Raw genomic sequence first — 22411 nt, 5'->3', positions numbered from 1 at the left:
TTTGTAGAGCAGCCTGAGCCACATGATGCTGAATTCAATGAAAAGATAAGGCCATTTGGGAGCTATGCCAAACAGAGATACCAATAAAGAGCAGTTACTCATTTGTGAAAGTCTTGTGCAAAGAGGGCAACTGCCACAGCGTGCGCATGACACTGTGCAGTGAGGCGAATGGTGCCTTGTCCCCATATAAGGTAGTTAGAACATGATCATTCAACCCACAGAAAAAGTATAGACGGGGTGGGAGGGCTACACTCATTGGAGCTGGGAATGTTTTGCGTAGTAAGCCCCAAGGCCGATTACAAGTTAGAGGGGCTTCCCCTGAGAAATAAATGGCTGAAAAGTGTAGCTGATTTTTATGAGGTGGCTTGCCCCACAAAAATGTTGTAGCATTTGACATTTTATATACAGTGCTGGAGACTTGCACCCCAAGGAAAAAAGTGATGCAGTCAGTTTTCTGTGACTGATATAGCTAGCAGAGATGCCCCGCAGCTGGGCCCTGGGTATACCTGGACAGCATGTCTGGCCTGATGTAGTTTGTTTACCAAATGTAAAGTGTTACAAAAACTGAGTGCTTTTTAATTAAAAAACAATCACTCATGGCAAGTTAATTAAATAGAAGCAACTTTGTCCCAACAGCAGCCTGCCATAAAGTGCCCTGCCTGCTTTTGAATCCATGCTAATTTTTGTGTGCCGGTGCCACACACTAAAGATGACATCATTTCTCCCTTGGGCAGCAGGGCGAGATGACTGAAGCAATAAGACGCACTCACAATATGTTCCCCCTGTCTGTGTTTTGTTTCCTTCTGCCTGTTTTTGTCTCTCCTGACCTTCTTCTTTGTTGCTTAGTGCATAAACTGCTCTGTGAGTGTCAGGCCTGAACTCCTATGAATTCACCTAATTCCCAAATAGCTGGCGCCTAGAAACTGGGTTGGTGCCAGGTGCCAGTGAGGGTGTGCTAAGAAGGGAAATGATTTTTGCCTTTTGAGAGGGCAGGTGAGTAGTAAATCTATGGAGGACTAAGACCCTGCCTTTGCCTGTGTTCCTGATGTCACCAGTCTACTTTATGTCTAGCTACTCGTCCATGTCAAGGACTCGTGTGTCCTTAGGGCTGGGGCAGAGAAGAACTGGTGTGAAACGTCCACTAAGACGAGACAGGGTCAGTGACACAAAGCTGCAGGAGGCTGGTCTGCTGGTTGCAGTGGGGCGTTCAAGAGACGTGGAACATTAGGATGATGAGAGGAGTGAGGTGTTGGGCCAAGCTCTTCGGACACCTATTGCCTAGGGAACTGGGGCTTAGGCATCTGGAAATAGGTGCCGCCCTCTACTTGGAAATCTCACCCATTCCCCCCTCCCCTCAGATTTAGGTGTCTAAGTCAGGTCAACCCTATCTGGAGAGGGGATGGAGGGACTGGAAAGTGCCCTCTCCCAAGGCCCACTGTAGCCAAGAGCCCACTGGTTAGGGCATTCACCTGGGATGTGGGAGAGCTGTTTTCAAATTCATGCTCTGCCCAATTTGGAAAAGGGCCTTGAGTCCACATCCTATGTTGAGTGCCCTGACCACCAGGGTCTTTCTGGGGGTGGGGCTCTCTGTCACTCCTGTTGAAGGTATTCCACTTGGTTTAAATAAAGATTTATTGGAGAAAAGACTTAAGCCTGATTCTCCCACAGGGCTATTGAATAGGTAAATAAACTAGATACGCTCATGGAGGATAGGTCCATCAATGGCTAATAGCCAGGATGGCCAGGAATGGTGTACCTAGCCTCTGTTTGCCAGAAGCTGGGAATGAGCGATAGGGGATGGATCACTTGATGATTACCTGTTCTATTCATTCCCTCTGGGGCACTGGCCACTGTCAGAAGTCAGGATACTGGGCTAGATCGACCCTTGGTCTGACCCAGTAGGGCCATTCTTAACCACACCTGCCAGGCAGCCACAAACATTTTCACCCCCATCTGTCTTTTAAGTGTGCTCTAGAATCTCCTACCGGATTGGGCCCTGCTGGTGAGACAGGCAGGCGAATGCTTATTTTGAGAACCTTGCCATGGCTTACGTGTCAGCAAGGGCTCCAAGTGGCTCATTAACTGTGGGACAGTGGCCAGTCTTTAGGGGGTGTTGAGCATTCCCACTGGTGGAAATTTAAGCTCCTGTGGGGTCAGGCAGCAGCAGAGTGGCAATTCTAAGAACCACCGTGACTCCTAAACATTGGCCTTAGGCACATAAGTCTTCTTATGAATCTAGGCCCCAAAGACTTGCTCTGCATTTGTCAAGATATAGGCCCCAATTCTGGACTGTGTTCTGCCCCTTTTACATGACTGGCATAGCATAAAGGAGCTGGAAAGCAGCCAGATTTCCCTACCTGGAGATGCCTGAAGTATTATGCCCATGTTAAAGCTCAGGAAGACACAATGCACTGGCCCCAAAGATGTGAAGTGTAGCATATAATTTATGCTCATGTAGTAATATTATATGATATTCTGCAATGATTCTATGTACAGGCAGTCTTCAACTTTACAATGTTCGAGGTACACCAAACGTTTATAAATTGTCATCGTGTTTCGACTTTACAATGTCGGTTTTGACTTTATGATGCTTGATCTGACATTGTTCCTATGGGAAATTCGAGTTATGCCCTTTTCGACTTAAGACGCAATTGTCAGGAACGAATTGTGCCGTAAGTCCGAGTATTTCAGATTCAAGTGAACTGTGTTACTGTAAACCAAAGGGCTGTTGAAAGCAGTCATGAAAAAGCTGTTAATCTTTTCCTGCTGTACTGATTCTCCCAGGCTATTTTTGGAGCAAGCTGATTACATTGTCAAGTCCTAAAAATTGAAGGAAGAAAAAGTATTTGAGCTGCCAGTGTGCCCAGAATTTTTGTGGAGGAAAACCCTGCAGCAGTCACAGTTTCTTGTTAACTGGGAGTGTGCTAGTCACAGCTTGCCCGCACCACGCAAAGCTGCCATGTTTTGTAACCTGTGCTGGATAGTTTTGGGTTTGTTTTTTAAACTAACTCAACCACGAGTACTGAGCATAGTTGTGTCAATGCAACAAGTTGACAGAGCATGTGTCAGGTTTTCCTGTGGAGAATGACTGACTGCTTTGTAAGGTACCATTTCTTCTTTTCCAGCCTGTGATGTGAAAATTAGAGCCCAAATAATCCTCCCTTTTTATTCCACTCTCAAAGTCTGTTTGATCCTCTCACTTTACTTCCAGCCAAGGAGGCCATCACTTCCTTTCAGACTGCCAATGTCATTCCTTAAGCAAGCATAGGGGGCAGTGCTGAGCAATACGTGGTTTCTCCCCCACTCACCATGGGGCTGAACATGTTGCTGCTACCCCACTGCAGCTGGAATTCCAACAAGAATGTGAAACAAGTCAAAAAGCTGGATCCTTTAGTGGTGGTAGGTAGGCCCCTTCACTGCAGTGAGAGATTTGGTTTCTCAGCTCCGTTCTTCAAGGGGTGAGCGAGGCTATCTTTAAAATGAAAGCTGCCCCAAAGAAATCCGCTTTAAAGGAGCCCAGTATTACAGTATGCACAGCATCTGCCAGTGCAGCCATGTTTCTTATTATGCTTCATTTGCTCAGCTGGATAGGTGAGGCTGGCAACTCAGAGGTCTCACATAGCCAGTGAGGCAATCCGAGTTAAGAGTGTTTGTCGGTTTGTGGCGTATATCTATTGGCCTCCCACACTAACAAACATGGAGTTTCCTAAAAACCAAACCCGCACTTTTCAAAGACCAGCCCCTGTTCCACCAACATAGCTCCTTGTCCTGAGGTGGCCTTATCTGTAATAAACTTTCTTAAAGTACATAGTCATCTCCTGCCAGATGGTGATCTTTGAACTGGGCTCCAGATTTGATGACAGAGTTGAAAGGAGAGAGGAAGCAACCAGATGAAAAAAGGTAAAAGTAAATATGATTAAAGCGTCATGTAGCGCTTACCAAACAGCTGTGCTTCACAGAGACTACACATAGCAACAGAGTCACTCTTAATAAATGGTCCCGTATATTTAAGGTATAGGAATAGGAGGCTCCAAGTGACTTGCCATCTCTATGTTCACAATAAAATGCAGCAGAAACCTGCTTAAATGCCTGTTTCTACATCATCTTCTAAACAAGTACTACTTGAAGAGTATATTGTCTTACAAATGTCTTCATTTAACTAATCTAGTATTTTAGCAGAACAATTTTCTATTTTATCTTATCTCTTCTGGTTCACTAGGTCTTTGAACGACCCTAGCCCTATATTAAAAGTTCAGCTACCGAGGCCAGAAATCCACCTGAGTCAGTGTGCTCCGGTCAGTGCACCATACCGTGTACTGTCTTCTGGAAATAACCATACAGCCATCTTCCTCTCCTATCCAATAGATCCAGCACCATTTCCTTGGCAGCACTCCAGTAACTGACAAATATTCTGTAACTGCGCCTGCAGTACTGACTGATTCTGGCAGCAGTATTGGGGTTCTTGAGTTACCACATTATGGTGGCCTTTAAGGGATACACCATTATATGTGTTGCCTCATATTTTTGTTGGTTTGTTCACTGCTCACTATTCTACTTTATGTGAACACAGCCAAATGAAAATGACAAATCTCCAAACTCTGAAATTCCGACTCTCCCTGCAGCATTTTCTGTCTGTTCTGCTGATCCTATAAACATCAGTTTGACAAATACTGTTGAATAGGTTTTATTTTGATGCATGGAAAATGAAGTATTTAAGTTGGCTGCACTCTGCTACATCCTCTTGCTTACACAGTCTGATCTTTGTGTGAAATCAGATAAATACTGATGGTGAAATATCACAGTAGCAAGAGATTTTTATACCTTTTTAATCTGTTTAAGCCATGAAAGCTTCATGAATGTACAATTTTAACTGTCAAAATTTACAAAAAAGAAGTCAGATTTAAAACTGGTTATAATTCACAAATATCTTCACTGACACTGTATAATACAGACAATAAACTTCCTTATATAACAAATTAAAAACAGTTTGTTTTGTTATTTTTAGGAAAATGTGCAAAGAGCTAAGTGTAGTACACCTAAACTTTAGAAGTTATACTAATTGATCAGTTCTTTTGCTGCAGCTATAAAAATATACAAGTACAAAATTACTTCTACAAAATTGGATTGTTGATTTTGCTGCTGGCAATAAAAAAGTAGACTTTAATATTAAGAATTATCCTCTTCAGCAAACAACATTGTTTTGAAACCAGGAGATGTAGGTTTTTGTTATTTACATAGGATGGAACGTAACTTGAACACTGCAGTGAATGGTAAGAAGATCTGCTTATTCTGGGATAGAAATTTGAATGCATAGATACAGAGCCTGAAAAGATGTTAGTTGGATGATAGTCACTGTGCCATTGTAAGCTGGAAAGAATATGTTTCAATATTGTTCTGGTGGATACGTAAAAAAATCTCTATGGAATCACAACACTCATTACATCACACCTTTCTTTGTAATTTGTATTGATGTACGATCTTCAGTGTTCACTAAACATTTAATGGTTAAATGTGACATTTCCTACACAAAATACTCAGTTTGGTTGAGTCACAGAGCATGAAAAGGAGGAGAGTGGAAAATGGTCTCCCTTTGTATGATTTCCCTTCAGTTTGGTTCTTTCCTTCATGACTAACTCAAAGCATTGGCCTTAGAGTGCAGTACCGGTCATTTTGGTCTCAGCCACATCCACATCCACACAATGGTCCTTCCATGTGGAGAGTCTGCTCTTGTCACTTTGTCCCACAGGTGTTAATATTCTTCCCATCTGTGGCATCTTCAACCAGTGAAATGTGGTAATCTGTTGACAGAGTGAAGTGCGAGATACACCCCACCAGACCCCTCATATACTGTCGGTTTGTGTGAAGTGCTATTTCCTTCATGCCACCTAGGAGAGACAGAGTGTGATCAAGTGAATGAGAAACTCATAGAATAACATGTGCTTCCTTATTTCCACTTTAAAAAATGTAAACCACACTACAGTACTAGATTTCTATTCTAAAGGCAGCATCAGCTCTGATACAGCAGTTGGTTTCAATGAGGGTCTTCCTTCTTTTTAAATATCATTTCTTAGGCACTCAAAAATACAATTGTGATGAGCTTGATAGAGAAAACTGGGAAGCTAATCCCTTCCACCACAGCTCATAGTGAGTCAACTGTCAAAAGGAGATTAGAGCTCAGCATCTAGTTACTTGCTTTAACCACTAGCATGCAGGGTTCTCAGTGGACCAGTATAGTCTACAATGGTGGTCACTTACCTACGTACAGATCTCCATTGATGTTTAATTGTCTCATCATGCCAGGTGATTTACCAGTTCTAGCACCGTAATCATCCACAGTTACCTTTCCAGACTGCCCATCCCTGAAATGGAAAATGAAATCCAGAATTTGGGTTTACTCTAGCAACTGATTCCTCCATTGCATAGTGTAAACAATCAAGCAGCAGCAGCTCCTCCTCCACAAGGCTGGACAGCTCAGACCCATCATCACTGAGCACGGTGCTTTTATTGTGAAGGCCTGATCTTGATTTGGGGAAGATTCCATGAGGTGCTCTTCAATTGAAACACCACAGTGTCATTTGGGTGAGTAAAGTATTAAGAGGAGGCAGGAGAGAAGGAATGAGTTTCTACAGGTTGTTAAGGGGATGAAAGAAGAAAATTGAAAACAAATATGCTGAGGGTTACAAAGGAAAGGAATATGGGTGACATCACAGCAGAATTTCCGGAAGCCTTCTGCTGATCATCCCCTACTATGATATCTTTCTCAAGGTTATTTCCAGCGCTAGCCTGATGTGACCAAAGTACGTAAGTTTACCGCAATTGATTTTTCAACAGCAGGGTCTGCTCCTGTCCAATAATACTGGAAGGAGGAGGGGGAAGAGAAAAGGAACTGAGTTGTCCTAGGGTTTCCTTAACTCTGTACTCCTGGGGGAATTTTTTTGTAGCTCTATTCTTACAGACATAGTTGCTGATAAGTATTTTGAAATACAAATAAAACATGCAGAATTTTAAAATATTATGTGCAGACTTTTTAATTTTTTAGCCCAGAATTTCCCCAGGAGTATTATGAAAATGTATTGTGTTTAGACCCTATAATATGCTTGTAAATTGCTGCATGCATTAATCTCGCTTATCTGTATTCCATGCTACAGGTAAAATATGTTTTTTTTATAATTGTAACAGTGCCTGCTCTGAACTTTGTGAACTCAGATGGGAAGAGTGCCTTCCCCTCTTCTCCCAACCCCACTAAATGCAGGAGGACTATCAAAAATTAAGTGGATCATCATGGGACAAAAGCTTTGTTAACTGCCCCAGCCACTTATGAAGACAGCCTTGTCCTATGGGTTTGAGTGCAGAAAGAGGGAAATAAAAATAGTTGACATAATGATTTGTCATCCCTGTTCAGTTTGAACTCTCACAGGGCCTGAGGTTAAGAAACAAAACAGCAGAGATCCTCAGGGTTGACCTGGGGTAAGCCCATTCGGTGCTGACAGATTGCTACATCTCTGGCACCTTTTGAATCCCAGACTGAAATTCATCTGTGTATATACACTTGCTTGCTTTAACCTGTAAATAACTCTTTTTCCTAGTTAATAAATCTTTAGTTAGTTTATTACAAGATTGACTACAGGCATGGACAGTGGGTGACCACTGGGCTTGGGTAGGCTAGCCCCTGCCAGGCCCTCCCCTCCTCCCTGCCCTGCCCCGCCGGAGCCCAGAGCATCTCCCCTGCCCCCAGCTCCGGAGTGCCCGGTGGGCGGACAGGAAGCTGAGCACGCCCCACCCCCATGCTGGAGAGCTGGGTGGGCAGACAGCACGGCCCCTAACCCCTAGCGGTGCCAGCACCAGCTCTAGCCACCCGGAGTCCCTGCCTGCAGGCCGGCCCTCACTAGCCTCAGTCGAGGGCAAGGATGCCAGAGCCCTCCCAAAAGTGGGGGAGGCGGGGGCCCCCACCTGAGGTGGAAACAAAGGCAGCCCCCCTGCCTGTGTCCCAGGCCCCCGCACCCAGGGCAGGTGGAGGGACCCAGGCTCCTCTGGGGTTGCCAACTGTCTAACGGCCCAAACCCAAACACCCTTGCCCCACTCCTTCTGTGAGACCACGCCGCCTGCTCACTCCAGCCCTCCTCCCTCTGTTGCTCGCTCTCCCTCACCCTCACGGGGTTGGAGCAGGGGAGTGGGGTGCATAGGGGATTCGGAAGGGGGTGCAGGCTCTGGGAGGGAGTTTGGGTGCGGGAAGGGGCTCTGGGCTAAGGTTGGGGCAGCGGGTGGGGGTGCGGAGTGTGGGCACTGGAAGGGAGTTTGGGTGCAGGAGGGGATGAGAGGTCAGCATCTGAGAGGGAAACTGAGTGTGGGCTCAGGGCTGGGGTGAGGGGGATGGCACTTACCTAGGGCGGCTCCCAAAAGTGACTGGCATATCCCTCTGGCAGTGATTCGGATGGGGGAGGGGGCAGAAAGCACCGAGTGCTGCCCCTGGCCACAGGCACTGCCCCCACAACTCCCACTGGCCGCAGTTCTCAGCCAATGGGAGCTGCAGAGTCGGCGCTTGGGGCAGGGGCAGCGCATGGAGACCCCCTTCGCCTCCCCTCTGGGGCCACAGGGACAGTGCTGGCCACTTCTGGGAGCAGTGTGGAGCGAGTGCAGGCAGGAAGCCTGCCTTAGCCCCGCTGCACCGCCAGACTGTTAACACCCCAAATCTCCTGGTTTGGCAGCAATAGCCTCCGGGAGATAGGGCCTGATTCCGGGAGACTCCCGACAAAACCAGGAGAGTTGGCAAACCTAGGCTCCCCACAGCTGCCCATGCAGCTCTCCCCAACCCGGCTCTCGCTGGGGGGAGGAGGACCTTGGAGCTGCAGCCCGGCCATGATAAGAGACAGGCGGGCAGCTGTGGGGATTTACTGTGGACCCTCTACCTGGCCCTGGTGGGGGGGAGGGCGAGGCGAGCAGTTCCCTGCCCCCCAGACTTTCCTCCCAGGTTGAGTAGAGCCGCGCGAGCAGCTGTGGGGAGCCAGCGTGGAGTCACAGCCCCTCCCCCTCCATTCCACCTGTCCCCCATGTCTCAGGTTCCCAGGTGGTGCACATGGGCATACGCTGCAGGCCCGTAAGGAGGTGCTCGTAGAAACATGCTATTATACTGGGAGTTGGCAATGCAGGGTCTTGATCCATGTAGATGAAAATCATTGTGCAGATGCAACATGCCTTAATGGGGCAAGACTGAACCCTAACTACATATCTAACTATAATACAGGGTATTCATTCAGGCTCCTGTTCTGGCTGACCGGTCAAGACATGATGCAGGCAAGCAGGTCCTTCCTGGGGACTGCTGGAGAGGGACTTACTGCCCATTCCCTTCTAGAATGGTGCTGACAGTTTTTAAAGCTTGGAACCCATAGGTTCAGATGTAAGCAGGTCAGGTCTCTGGCTCTAAAAATCTCAGATCTGGAGTGGGCTGGCTGCAGTGCAAGCAGGCTGCAGGTGGTGGCAGGCAAGATGGGCTGTCTCCTCCTGTTGTTGGCAGGCAGGCTGGGGGCAGAGGGAGTGGACTGTCTTTCGCTGAGGCTTTTTTGCAGGCTGGGTTTACAGACTGGGCATTTGCTGGGCCGGCGTTTTAGCAGGCTGCAGGGAGATCTTCTCTCCCTTCTGCTCCCCAGCTGGTCTGTGCCACGTGGGAAAGCCAGGCTATTCATAGCCTCCATCCTCCTTTCCCAGGCATCTGGGGTTCTGCACTGGGTCAGAAACAGCTTGCAGTCTGCCTGGTTGTTTTCTGCCTCTGATTGTGTACTGGAGACTGCTGCTGTCTTTCTTCCTCCCATTGGTTGAGGGAGAAAGGTTGCCTGGGTGACTGGAGGGGCGGGGTGTTGCCTCCCTCTCCCCTTCTGCTGTTGGAAGTCAACAGTGCAGGACTCTGCTATGGACCCCAGAGGAGCCCAAGCAGGGTGTCTCTTCTCTTTAGGGTGCAGCCCCCTTGGTGAGGGGGCTGGGGAGATACAAAATCTTATCACTTGACATTATACAGCTAATAAAAGTAAGACGGCAGAGGGTAACATTCTTCAGAAAATGGACAGGGGCAAAGTCTTAAGATGGGGTTTTAAAAATTCCAATTGTTTAAAACCCAAAAGAAAGAAATTAGCAGAATTTTTGTTTTTAAAAGGGGGAGGGGAAGGGAGAAGAAAATAAATGAAAAAAATAGGCTACCGTTAAAACACAAATACAGAAAAAAGCACCTTTCCCTTGTGATTGTAAGACTTTAGAGACTGCCTATTACTAGGGGTTTGTACAGCAGGTAACTCAAGGGAATCTTCTTCCTAACTGGGCTGTTGAGCACTTCCGTAGTATAAATGTTTAATAATAATAATAATAATTACATTGATATAATTGCCATTTCATGCTTTGCCATTTCATGCCATTTCATGCTTTGCTTAAGGTTGCCAACTTTCTAATTGCCCAAAATCGAACACCCTTGCTTCACCCTCTGCCCCAAGGCCCTGCGCCTGCCATGCCCCCACTCACTCCATCCCCCTTCCCTCTGTCGCTCGCTCTCCCCCACCCTCACTCATCTTGGAGCAGGTGGTTGCGGTGCGGGAGGGGGGTGAGGGCTCTGGGCTGGGGGTGCAGGCTCAGGGGTGCATCCAGAAATGAGGGGTTTAGGGTTTGGGAGGGGGCTCAGGGCTGGGCAGGGGGTTGGGGTGCAGGAGGGAGTGAGGGCTCTGGCTGGGGGTGCAGGCTCTGGGGTGGGGCTGGGGATGAGGGGTTTGTGGTGCATGAAGGGGCTCAGGGCTGGGGTGTGGACTCCAGGAGGGAGTTTGGGGATTCTAACCTGGGGCAGGGGGTTGGGGTGCAGGAGTGGGTTTGGGCTCCAGCGAGGCAGCACTTACCTCAGGTGGCTCCCAGAAGCGGACAGCATGTCCAGCTCCTAGGAGGAGGGGCCAGGGGACTCTGCGCACTGTCTGCGCTCACAGGTGCTGCCCTCACAGCTCCTTTTGGCCATTGTTCCTGGCCAATGGGGGCTGTGGAGTCAGTGCTCAGAGCAGGGGCAGTGCGCTGAGCCTCCTTGGCCACCCCTGTGCCTTGGAGCTACAGGAAGATGCTGACCGCTTCCGGGAGCAGTGCGGAGCCAGGGCAGGTAGGGAGCCTGCCTTAGCCCCGCTGTGCCGCTGACTGGACTTTAAGCAGTCATGCTGACTGGAGCCTCCAGAAAACCGGACATCTGGCAACCCTACTCCTGCTTTCACTGAAATCAGTAGCATATGAAATGGGCTATTTTCAGCCTCTGGGTTCAAGATAGCTAGCCAAGCTGCCAAAGAAAGGGGTTTGCTCTCTTGATGATGGGGGCACTTAAATCCCATTAAGTGTACCTCCCAAAACGCCTAAGTCATAGTGTTTCTGCTGTTCTAAATACTTTGGAAAAATAGTGATATAGATGCAACACTACAACACAGGTACTAACCCACACTTAAAATTTTATTTATCTGGAAAGTTCAAAATATCGCTCTTAACTCAAATGGCAATCTGAGACAAGATACACATGGAATCAAATGAAACAGCCTTCAAGTGAGTGGTATGGATTTAAGTACACACCTACCACAGCCTCTATAACTAACCATGCACTACTAGGGCAGACTGGTTTGAGCTATGCCTGACTTCGAGGCTGCTCTTTGCCTAGATCATCTTGAGTATGACAATGTTTGTTTGTAATTCTTCTGCCACATGAGTTCAAACTTGCTAAGTGTTTAGGGCCAAAGGTCCGTGCCACAGAATTATAGAAATGTTGAACTGGAAGGGATCCAAGGGGTCATCTAGTCCAGTCTCCTGCACTGAGGCAGGACTAAATATTACCTAGACCATCCCTGACAGGTGTTTATCTCACCTGTTTGCTTTTAGGCTTTCCTAAAAGCCTCAATGATGGCAATTCCACAGTCTTCCTAGGTAATTTGTTCTATTGCTTAACTACCCTTACAGTTAGGAAGTTTTTACTAATGTCTAACCTAAATTGCCTTCGCTGCAATTTAAGCCCATTACTTCTTGTCCTGTCCTCAGTGGTTAAGAAGAACAATTTATCACCTTCTTCTTTGTAACAACCTTTAAAGTACCCGCAGACTTATCATGTACCCCCTCAATCTTCTCTTCTCCAAACTAAACAAACCCATTTTTTTTCCAATCTTTCCTCATAGGTCACCTTTTCTAGACCTTTAATAATTTTTGTTGCTCTCTTCTGGACTTTCTCCAATTTGTCCACATCTTTCCTGAAACATGGTGCCCAGAACTGGACACAGTACCCCAGTTGAGATCTTACCAATGCTGAGTAGAGTGGAAGAGTTACTTCCTATGTCTTGCTTACAACACTTCTGCTAATACATCCCAGAATGATTTTCACTTTTTTTGCAACACAATTACATTGTCGACTCATATTTAGTTTGTGATCCACTATTACCCTCAGATCTTTTTCTGAAGTATTCCTTCCTAGGCAGTCATTTCCCATTTTGTATTTGTGCAATTGATTATTCCTTCACAAGTGTAGTACTTTGCATGTGTCCTTACTGAATTTCATTTTATTGATTTAAGACCATTTCTCCAGTTTGTCATGATCATTTTGAATTCTAATCCTGTCCTCCAAAGAGCCAGCAACTTCTCCCAGCTTGGTACCATCCACAAACTTTAGAAGTTGTACTCTCTATGCCATTATCCAAACCATTGATACAAATATCAAATAGAACCAGACTCAGGACAGATCCTTGATCACTCAGTATGCCCTCTGAGCTTGATTGTGAGCCACTGATATCTACTCACCTTAGAGTAGGTTCATAGAGGCTACATTTCTCTAGTTTATTTATGAGAAGGTCATGTAACACAGTATCAAAAGCCTTACTAAAGTCAAGATATATCACATCTACTGCTTTCCCATATCCACAAGACTTGTTACACCATCAAAGAAGGTTATTAGGTTGATTTGGCATGATTTGCTCTTGAATAGATCCATAAAGACAGTTGCTTATCACCTTATTTTCTTCTAGATGCTTATAAAGTGATTGATCATTTACTTCATTATCTTTCCAGGTACCAAAGTTAAGCAGAGAGGTCCCTGGGTTGTCTGTTTTCCTTTTTTATAGATAGGCACTATATTTTCCCTTTTTCCATGGGTGGCGAGTGGAACCTCCATTTGGGGAGGCTAGCCCCTGGCTCTGCCCCTTCCACCTGTGCCCCCCCCCCACATCCTCACAACCAGAGCCCGGAGACCCCTGCGGCCAGAGCAATGAGCTCCCCCTTCCTCCCCCCACACCACCCAGAGGATCCCTGAGTGCCCCTGTCAGCCGGAGGAGCCCTGAGCTGGCTGGAGGCCTGAGCACCGCAACCACCCCGCCCCCCCCCGGTCAGAGGAACCCCGGGCTGGCTGAAACCCTGGTTCCCCCCACCCCCACACCTGCCCGGAGGAGCCCCAAGCCCCCCATCTGTCTGGAGGAGCCCCAAGCCCCCCGCCCCTTGCCCGAAGGAGCCCCGGGCCAGCCGCAGTTGTGACGCACCTCCCCTCCCCAGACTCCAAGCCACCCAGGAAAAGCTGCAGCATGACAGGTTCAGGGGGCAGCTGAGGAGGCAGCATCTCTCTGGAGTCCAGGGAAATTACTAATGACCCCGGGAAGCTCAATAGCACATACCGCCACCTCAGCTGCCCCAGAACCTGCACGGGGCATAATAAAGCAAAAACTTCCCCCACCAAACCCGCAACTGGGTGTCCAGTGGCAGCAGCAAGTGCCACAGGAGGCTCTGCCTCCCCTGGCCCACTATACCTGCTGCCCATGCCTTTTCCAGTGCTTTGGAATCTCTTCCATCCTCCATGAGTTCTGCAAGATAATTGCTAATGGCTCAGAGATCTCTTCAGCCAGTTCCCTAAGTATTCTAGTATATATGTCACCAGGCCTTCCGACCTGAAGACATCTAACGTGTCTAAATGTCAATGGAGCTGCAAGCCTTTGCACCGCCTGGGGATCTGGCCCTTACAGTTTTCTTCTGTTTTAAGTTTCTTATCAGGGCACTTCTCTGGTGCAATCTCCAAAATGGTTCCTAAATAAATGAGACTGTTGATAACATGAAGCTGGACTTACCGAACTGCCTTTACTCTGTGCCACCTGCCATCATTGAAAGAGCCATTCACCATTATAGAAGCAATGCCGCTGCCCAGATTGTAGCTAAAATGTTAAAAACAAATAGATGTTGTTTACCTCCCTTATGGGACCCTGAGTCCCCAACACACTGTCCAGGGAGCCTCACCCCTTGGCCCCAGCTTTGATTTGACCACCTAAGCTACACCTTGCAGCCAGCATCCTTGGGGAAGGGCTGGGACTCCCTTTGAAGGCTATCAGTGCTGCACCTTTATTGGATGGAGGGGGCTGCAAGGTGACATGTGCCACTTCTTTACTCTCCAAAGGCAGAGGGTGCTGCTTCCACAGCAATGCTAGGCCAGCAAGTGAGATCAGCCATAACATTGAGGGCTCCTGTATGGTGGTTTTTCATAGAAACAGAAGCTAAAAAGATGAGTAACCCACAAATCTTTTGGCTTAATAGGGCCACATTATAGGAGCGAATAAAACAAATAACCTGAAATTCACAAAAGGATCATTTGTGTTAGGGGGAACATGAGCTGTATGATGTTAGCAAGGGGCATGGTCCAGTGCTCCGAGCACAAAACCAAGAACTCCTCCGTTTCAATGTCTCTGTCTCTGGGTCAGTCTACAGTACGCAGGCTCTGCCAATACAGCTACAATGACAGAGCCCGGTAGGTGCAGCATATGCTGACAGGAGGAGTTTTTCTGCTGGTATAGTAATACCACATGCCTGTTCTGGAGCACGGACCCAGGTCTTCCACATCCCAAGTGAGCGTGCTAGCCAGCAGCCTACTGGAGAGACAAGGTGTGTGAGGATTCTTTCATTGGACGAACTTCTGTTCGTGAGAGAGTCAAGCTTTCTCACCAACAGAAGCTGGTCCAATAAAAGAGATTACCTCATCCACCTTGTCTCTAATATCCTGGGCCCAACAGAGCTACAACTACACAGCATACAACAGACTATTGCACAGTCTGAGGTGGGTTGCTTTCACTATCTCCTGCTGAAACTGTTTTGGTCTGTATAAATAGTGAACTATTAATCAGGCCAAAGAAAGAGAAAGACTGACTCAGAGGTTAGAACACTCATTTGGGATATGGGAGATCTGGGTTCAGTCCTTGCTCCAAAGAACATGTAATTATTTGGAAGTACTGGCTGTCCTAATGAAAACTATAAAACCCGTGAACTATTTCATCTACTGTTTCAGTTCCCTGTTTCGCATACACTGAGACAGCTAAGATTTTTGCAAGGTTAACCACAGGAAACCACATGAAAATACCTTTATAGCAACCATTACAAGATAAGCTTTGGAATGGGAAACTTAGTATTTGTATTTATGAGATTCAGCCACAACCAGAAAAAGCCAAAACGTTAATAATGTATCTTGGCATTAGACTATCATCAATTAATTGGTTTAAAAAGCTTTTCCATTTGTGAACAGCGTGAACAGCTATAATAATGTTTAAAGATGACCTGCTCTAGTTCATTGTTTGCCTTACTTAATCTGAAAATAAATTCTAACACAGAAAGACATGGCTTCCACCAATCAATATCCCACCAGAGCACTCTGAGATAAGCCACTCAAAAGCTATCTGAGCACTTAAAATAAAAAAAAAATTCCTCTGAGAGCACATGACTTTGTGCGTGTTGTCTGATGTGCCCAGGTTTTAGATTTTGTTTTTTGGCAGTAAGAATATTTGAATTTGAAAACAATTTGGTGCTTGACACAGGGGGAAAAAAATGTAAAACCAAGTAGCAGGGTGCATTTGAAACATACAGGCACCTGTCCAAGGGACCAAACAAATTTAAACTCTATCAGTGCACAAGACCATGAAGTTATAATCCCAGGGGTCCTTGCTCCATGTTGAAAGGTAATAACATTACTGTACAGCGTGGTGATTTGTGCACACTGTGTAAATAATTAAACCAGTTAGAGATTACCTGAATACTAATGCTCCTTCTTGAAGACCTAAAGAAATGAAATCACTATTAGGGTGCATGGGACTGTCTCCCCTCCACATCAGCAGACCATCCTTCAGGGTAGTCTTAAACCTCATGAACACGTTTGATCGTGATCCTGATACTCTGTTTGATTGGGAGAAAAAATAATCACACAGGAAAGTTATGAGATGGGGTTTTTTTTTCCCTTTTGAACTTTACCAATGTACCCCTCAACACAAGGCTGTTTAGGGACCCATAGGCTGGGTACTCTAACACTCAGCAAGGTATGATTTGATACCATAATACATATTTTACTCTGATCACAGTTAAACTTCCCCTTCTCAGTGCAAAATTCCTAGAAATGCTACTGCAGTGTTGGAATCCTTGGTTCTATGAAATGTACTGGCAGGAGCTATCACAGCCCTGCAATTTAGTACAGGCTTTGGGTATAGCGAGGGTGACTGCCAATGTGTGGTGCTATTTTATTTGGCATGTAATAAATGCGGTCAGCCCCAGAGAACATACAGACTACAGGCCCATAAACGTTACCAGGAAGTGCTTGCTGCTGCAAGTAGTCCCATCCAGGAAGGTGCGGGGTGTGGGGGGGTGGAAACTCCCCCCGGCCATAATCCCAGGCAGTTCTGGTCTCTCCAGAATTCTGGGAAGCAGCGAACCGAGGCCAGACCCAGGGGGCCATTAGGTACAGCCAGGGGGGCACTTTCCCGCCCAGGGAAAAGACCTGAGCACAGAGGATGGGCTGCAGCTGGTGCGTCAAGTGGATATCCCGCCCCCCAAGCACCACCCCAGGATACTTCACAGTGCCAAGCCTGCACAGGACAGCTATGATTGGGCCATTGCACTACCAGTGATTGCAGCTCGGGAAGGTGTGTGTGTGTGTGTGTGGGGGTGCTGCTTGCTGACTCCCCCCCCACCCCCGAAATCACACCCGGCCAGAGCTCCAGGAGGAGATACCACCGCTCCCCAGTTCAGGCCATGCTGGTCACTGACAGCTTCAATCCCATCTCCCATGACTGGCCCAGGTGAGAGTGATTGAAGCGGTCAGTGATCACCATGGCCTGGAGCAGGAGTGGATGCTTCTCCTGGGCCTCTTGGCTGTGGCTCCCCACATCCCAGAGCCCCGTGCTGCCATCTCCTCATGCTGTCTCCTCCAACTCTGCTGCTTCCAGAGCTGCTTCAGAAGGGGAGGAGAGGGCTCAGCGAGGTCATACATGGGCTGGGCCCCCACCTTAGGAAAATTCTAGTTGTGCACCTATTGCCATCAGTGTCAGAGCTGTAGTGCCAGTTCCAAGTGTTGATGGGATCAGGCCCAATGCTCAGCAATGACTGGATGAGGAATGATTATAAATACAGAGGCGGGGAGGGAGGGAAGGGTAACAGCACTAGATCCTTGGTGATGGCATATCAAAGAGATTCCAAATTTGTTTTGCCTATATAGGCCTGATCTGGTAGGCAAGCTCTGAGCACGCTTACCCCAGCATGCCCTGCAGGAGAGTTAGGCAGAGCATTAGCTCTCTTCTCTCACTTCGCGTACTGCTCTAGGGCTTGGACACCTGGCCTGGGGCGGCAGGATGCATATTCAGAAGTAGAAATATAGGTGCCTATGGAATTTTTACTGCAAAAACTTAGACGTTAAGCAAGTTTAGGCACTACATGGTTCAGGGGCAGCTTATTGGGGACTTTGTGAATCCCAGTTGGACCAGATTCTGGGATTTAGGTACCTAAAGGGGCAGTTAGGCGCGTAAGTCCGTTTATGAACCTAATGCTCTGTCTCTTAGGTTCTCATCTGTAAAACAGGGAGAACAGCACTACTCTACCTCATGGAGATGTTAAGAGGATAAACACAATAAAGACTGAGAGGTGCTCAGATGCTAGTGATGTGGGGATATAACTATGATAAAAAGTTTGTTTTTCTAACATTAAGAAACATATTCCATGTGGCAACCATGGCTTAGCAGGACTAACTGATGGTACAATAGGACCTACTTACACAACATCTTTTATAGTTTAATGGTAAAGGAAAAGCAGAATCATTTAGGGTCAGGGTCGGTGAATTACCTTTTGAGGATATCCGGGTTATCATATGTGAGGTAACTACGGCCAATGAACTGTGGGATTTCAATGGCTTCTGTAACGGCTGGAAAAATGAAAGAAAATCAAAGACTATCAGCTAGTGGCAGGAAAATACAGTGAATTGACTGCTTCACTGATTCAGTTTCTTTACGCCATTTACAGCAACTACTCACTGACACTAAGCCAAGCTGACAGCACAGATAAACTGCTGAGCAAAATAGCTGAGCTGTTTTGCACCCAAGGGTGGGGAAAAAGTCAAGAAATCTTTGTCCATGCCCACACCCAAGGGTGGGGAAAAAGTCAAGAAATCTTGTCCATGCCCACACCCAAGGGTGGGGAAAAAGTCAAGAAATCTTGTCCATGCCCACACCCAGCCCTATTCTCTCTGCCTGTGGCTTTCTTTTCATATTCAATTTATCCTCCCACTGTGGAAAGTAGTTCCTAGCTGAAAAATGGAGACAGTAAGAGGTCGGGTGACCAGATGGCCCAATTTTATAGGGCTAGTCCCAATTTTGGGGTCTTTTTCTTATATAGGCTCCTATTACCCTCCACCCCCTGTCCCGATTTTTCACATTTGCTGTCTGGTCACCCTAGTAAGAGGTAAAATGGTCCTAACATCTATTTTTGTCTGTTTTACCCAGTGTTTACAGACTCCTCCTCCTACCCCTCTCTGAGCCCAGATAACCATTCAGCAGAAATTTGTGGTTCAACCTTCCCCCAAGCCGCTGAACAGCTGATCGTGGCAGGTGGGAAGTGCTGGGAGGGTGGGGGAGGAGCTGATTGGCAGGGCCGCCGGTGGACGCGAGGCGCTGTGGGGGGCAAGGGGGGAGTCACTGGTCCACAGGGCTGCTGGTGGGTGCTCCAGCCCCGGAGCACCCATGGAGTCAGCACCTATGCTTCCTTGGCAACTCCCAGTACAGATAACGGCAGGGGAAGAGCAGGAGACTGCTGTTGCAAGTGTGGTTCCAAATGCTCTGGGAGGCATTGTAGGTAGAAGCCCTTGCTCTTGGGCAGTGGACCAGAAACTCAGCTGGTGTAAATTAGCCTAGCCTCACTGAAGGCAACAAAGAAGCTGGCTGATAATTTCAATGGTTCCAAGACTAGCTCTACCACTCTCTATCCTTTCAAGTGGCAAGAGGCTTTAGGAGCCTCTCAGGAAGTTTCACAGTAGGCTTGGAAGGCAGATCAAGCCTGCCCACATCTGCCTAAGAACAAAAATGGCTAATGACTGGCAATGTTTGCTAATTCACATCTGCTCCCATAAGAGCGAGACATGCTTTTCTGCTCTGTTTTCACTACTAAATTTCTATCCTGAGATTTACGTAACATCCTACTTCTTTCTAGGCTGTGATTATTGCAATATCTAGTGGTCCATAAATAAGGGAAAGCGAACAATATACATAGCTGTTGGTTTGGACTAGTCATTTCCCCTTGTTTGGGGAAAAGAGCTCTTTTGCAATATTCTGGACAATATACTCACACTGAAGCCAATAGAAGAGTGACTGAGTTTGAGCATTCAGCTTACAGAGCATACAGTTGAGCAAGGTTCTGCTGTGGCCGCAATTTTTGTGTGAATGTCCTGCAATTTGCTGCAGTGCTCACACAATTGATCATTTCCTTAATAATACAGTTTATGGATTCATAAAATAGCTGAATTCATTTCATCCATCTGCTAGCAGTTAGTATCAATTCCTCCTTCTCCAGAAGGTTTTAATGAACTTTTCAAATGCTTTGCTATAAGTGTATGTTCCATTCAAACGACAAGTGCGGAAAGAGTTTGGCAGAATGAGCAGTAAAAACCTCAGTTCTTTTATTTCACTGATGGAAGCAATTACAATATTTTTAAAATTGAAAATTTTATTAATTGAAACAATTTTTAGGTGGCTGAAAAAGCTACTCTAGGATAATGCCCCCACTCAACCCCCCCTCCCATTTCTATAGCACATCAACATTAAAATGAGCACTATTCAGATGGAGATTTATGGTTAAATTACTAGACTGGGAGACAGGAGATCTGGATTAAATTCCCAACTCTGCCACAGACTTCCTATGTGATCTTGATCAAGTCCCTTAGGTCCTAATCCATTTAAAATTAAGCAGGAGCATAAATCTTTGCAGGATTAGGGCCTTAATCCCTCCGTGACCCAGTTTTCAATCTTCTGTTTGAATGCTGAAGCCTCTGCTGCTACAATTTATATGCCCTGGCTATTTAAATTACAAGCTTCTCAGTACAGGGATTGTCTCTCACTTGTGTTTGTACAGTGCCTAGCACAATGGGGTCGCACTATTGCTTGGGGCTTCTAGTCACTACCGTTAATACAAAGTTGTCGTAATTTGTGCACACTGAAAGCCACCAGCAGCAATAAGGGCAAACTGGGAATTTCAGAAGGTAACATATGGCTTTTGCATCAGTAAGGAAATTAGGAAAACTGCCCAATATGTCTGAAGAGGAAACAATGTGTTGTGCAACACTACTGAAAGACTGAAATCTGTCTCAGGTTTCAAAAGAAACTGTATTATAATTGGGCCTGGCAGTCACTGCATAAATGGAAAAGCTGTAGGCCAGATGGTCTCTGACCCTAGTGTGGGTGAGCAAGATAGTGCAAGGATTCAAGGAACCTCCTCCTGCTGCACACAGACTGGGGATGGCAGAGTCCTTGCTGCCTAGAGGCTCAAAGGGGTGGGCCCATTTGTGCACCATGTATTGCCCTTGCTGGAACAGACCTGAGCAGTTTCACTTCCTACTCAGAGCAATGCCTAAGGGTATGTCTACGCTGCAATTAAAAGCCCATGGCTGCCCTGTGCAATCTGACTTAGGCTCACAGGGCTCGGGGCTGTTTAATTGCATGGTAGATATTTTTCAAGGTAACAGCCATGTTAGTCTGTATTCGCAAAAAGAAAAGGAGTACTTGTGGCACCTTAGAGACTAACCAATTTATCTGAGCATAAGCTTTCGTGAGCTACAGCCCACTTCATCAGATGCATATGCATCCGATGAAGTGAGCTGTAGCTCACGAAAGCTTATGCTCAAATAAATTGGTTAGTCTCTAAGGTGCCACAAGTACTCCTTTTCTTTTTAAGGTAGATATTGGGGCTCAGGCTGGAACCTGGGCTTTAGGACTCTGTGAGCTGGGAGGGTCCCATAGCTTGGCTGCAGCCCAAGCCCAAATGTCTACACTGCAATTAAACAGCCCCTTAGCCTGAGCCCCGCGAGCTTGAGTCAGCTGGCATGGGCCAGCAAAGGGTGTCTAATTGCAGCGTAGACATACCCAAAGAGACACAATCTAGCCCTTTGTCTTTATTAGTGCTGAGTCCTTGGTATGCTCTTCCTTTGCTATGACTCTGACTGAGCTGGATTGTCAGTCTGAATTCTATCTAGGCTAGCAGTAACCAAAACATGTCACCATCTAAATGGTTTCCCAACAGACAGGTGCCCAAACCACTTCTCTAACTGAAATCCTAGATAACAATCATGGCAGAGGATGGCCTGAATGGCCATGGTGAGCACTGAACTACACAGAAGGACTAAAGCAACTAAAGCGCGAGTTAGACACCCAAGTCCAAAATTTAGTCATGATGGAGATCCTCAAAACCCCTGTTAAACTGCTACGTAACCCTGGAGGTGCCTAACCCCCCTTGGTGCCCTAACTGCTGGACTCTGGGATATTCTGATGTGGGTCTCTCTCCATCTCTCTTGTTGAAGCTGTCCCACTATAGATAAATAATAAAATGTGCATTGGGCCAGAGAGAGACTGACTCTATAGCCCAATGGTTATACTGACTGAAGTTGAGAAACCCACATCCAAATCCCTTCGCCTCATCAGGGAGAGGTGGGAATTGAACTGGAGTCTTCCACATCCAGGGTGAGTGCTTTAACCACTGGGCTAAAGGTCATACAGGGGTTGTATAACCCCTTGCCCCCGGCTGTCGTGTGTGGAGTTAGGTGTACTCCACCATACTGGCTAGAAACAGCTTAGATGCCTGACTCCAGGAGACGGGCTCCTGGCCTTGGACCCCAAGCAGAAATAGCACCTCCCTCCAGCCTGGACTTAGGCGCCTAACTCCTTGAGAGGGGTGAGACTTAGGATACATCACTCGCCTCAGTATCTCCCACTGGCTAGTTTATGCATCTGTCTGCCTGGCATGCTAGCTTTTGTGGATCTTATCCTCAGGGGCCTATCTTTCCCCATTCACTGAACAGAGAGCCTAGGAGCCTAACTCAGAGTTTGTGGACTCCACTGGATAGGTAGGCATCTAAAAGTTAGGCACTGTAATACAAGGCATTGCAACA

The 22411-nt window shown here is 46.8% G+C and overlaps 1 protein-coding gene across 2 annotated transcripts in view; it reads right to left on the bottom strand.

The window, feature by feature from the left end:
- Window positions 1-4453: 4453 nt before the first annotated feature.
- Window positions 4454-22411, bottom strand: part of EGFLAM (EGF like, fibronectin type III and laminin G domains) — a 122938-nt gene continuing 104980 nt past the window's right edge. For both annotated transcript variants that reach the window (XM_007065732.4, XM_007065733.4), the window contains 5 exons: window positions 18106-18184; window positions 16030-16173; window positions 14091-14174; window positions 6256-6359; window positions 4454-5885 (listed from right to left, as the gene is read on the bottom strand). In XM_007065732.4, coding sequence (XP_007065794.2) covers window positions 5731-5885; window positions 6256-6359; window positions 14091-14174; window positions 16030-16173; window positions 18106-18184 — 566 coding nt within the window. In that variant the 3' untranslated portion in view covers window positions 4454-5730. The remainder of the gene's footprint in view (window positions 5886-6255; window positions 6360-14090; window positions 14175-16029; window positions 16174-18105; window positions 18185-22411) is intronic.

This window comes from Chelonia mydas, chromosome 5 (genome assembly GCF_015237465.2).
Source record: "Chelonia mydas isolate rCheMyd1 chromosome 5, rCheMyd1.pri.v2, whole genome shotgun sequence".
In the NCBI taxonomy this organism is placed as follows: Eukaryota; Metazoa; Chordata; order Testudines; family Cheloniidae; genus Chelonia; species Chelonia mydas.
The sequence above is the reverse complement of the archived record's forward strand: the minus strand, read 5'-3'. Positions and strand labels throughout refer to the sequence as shown.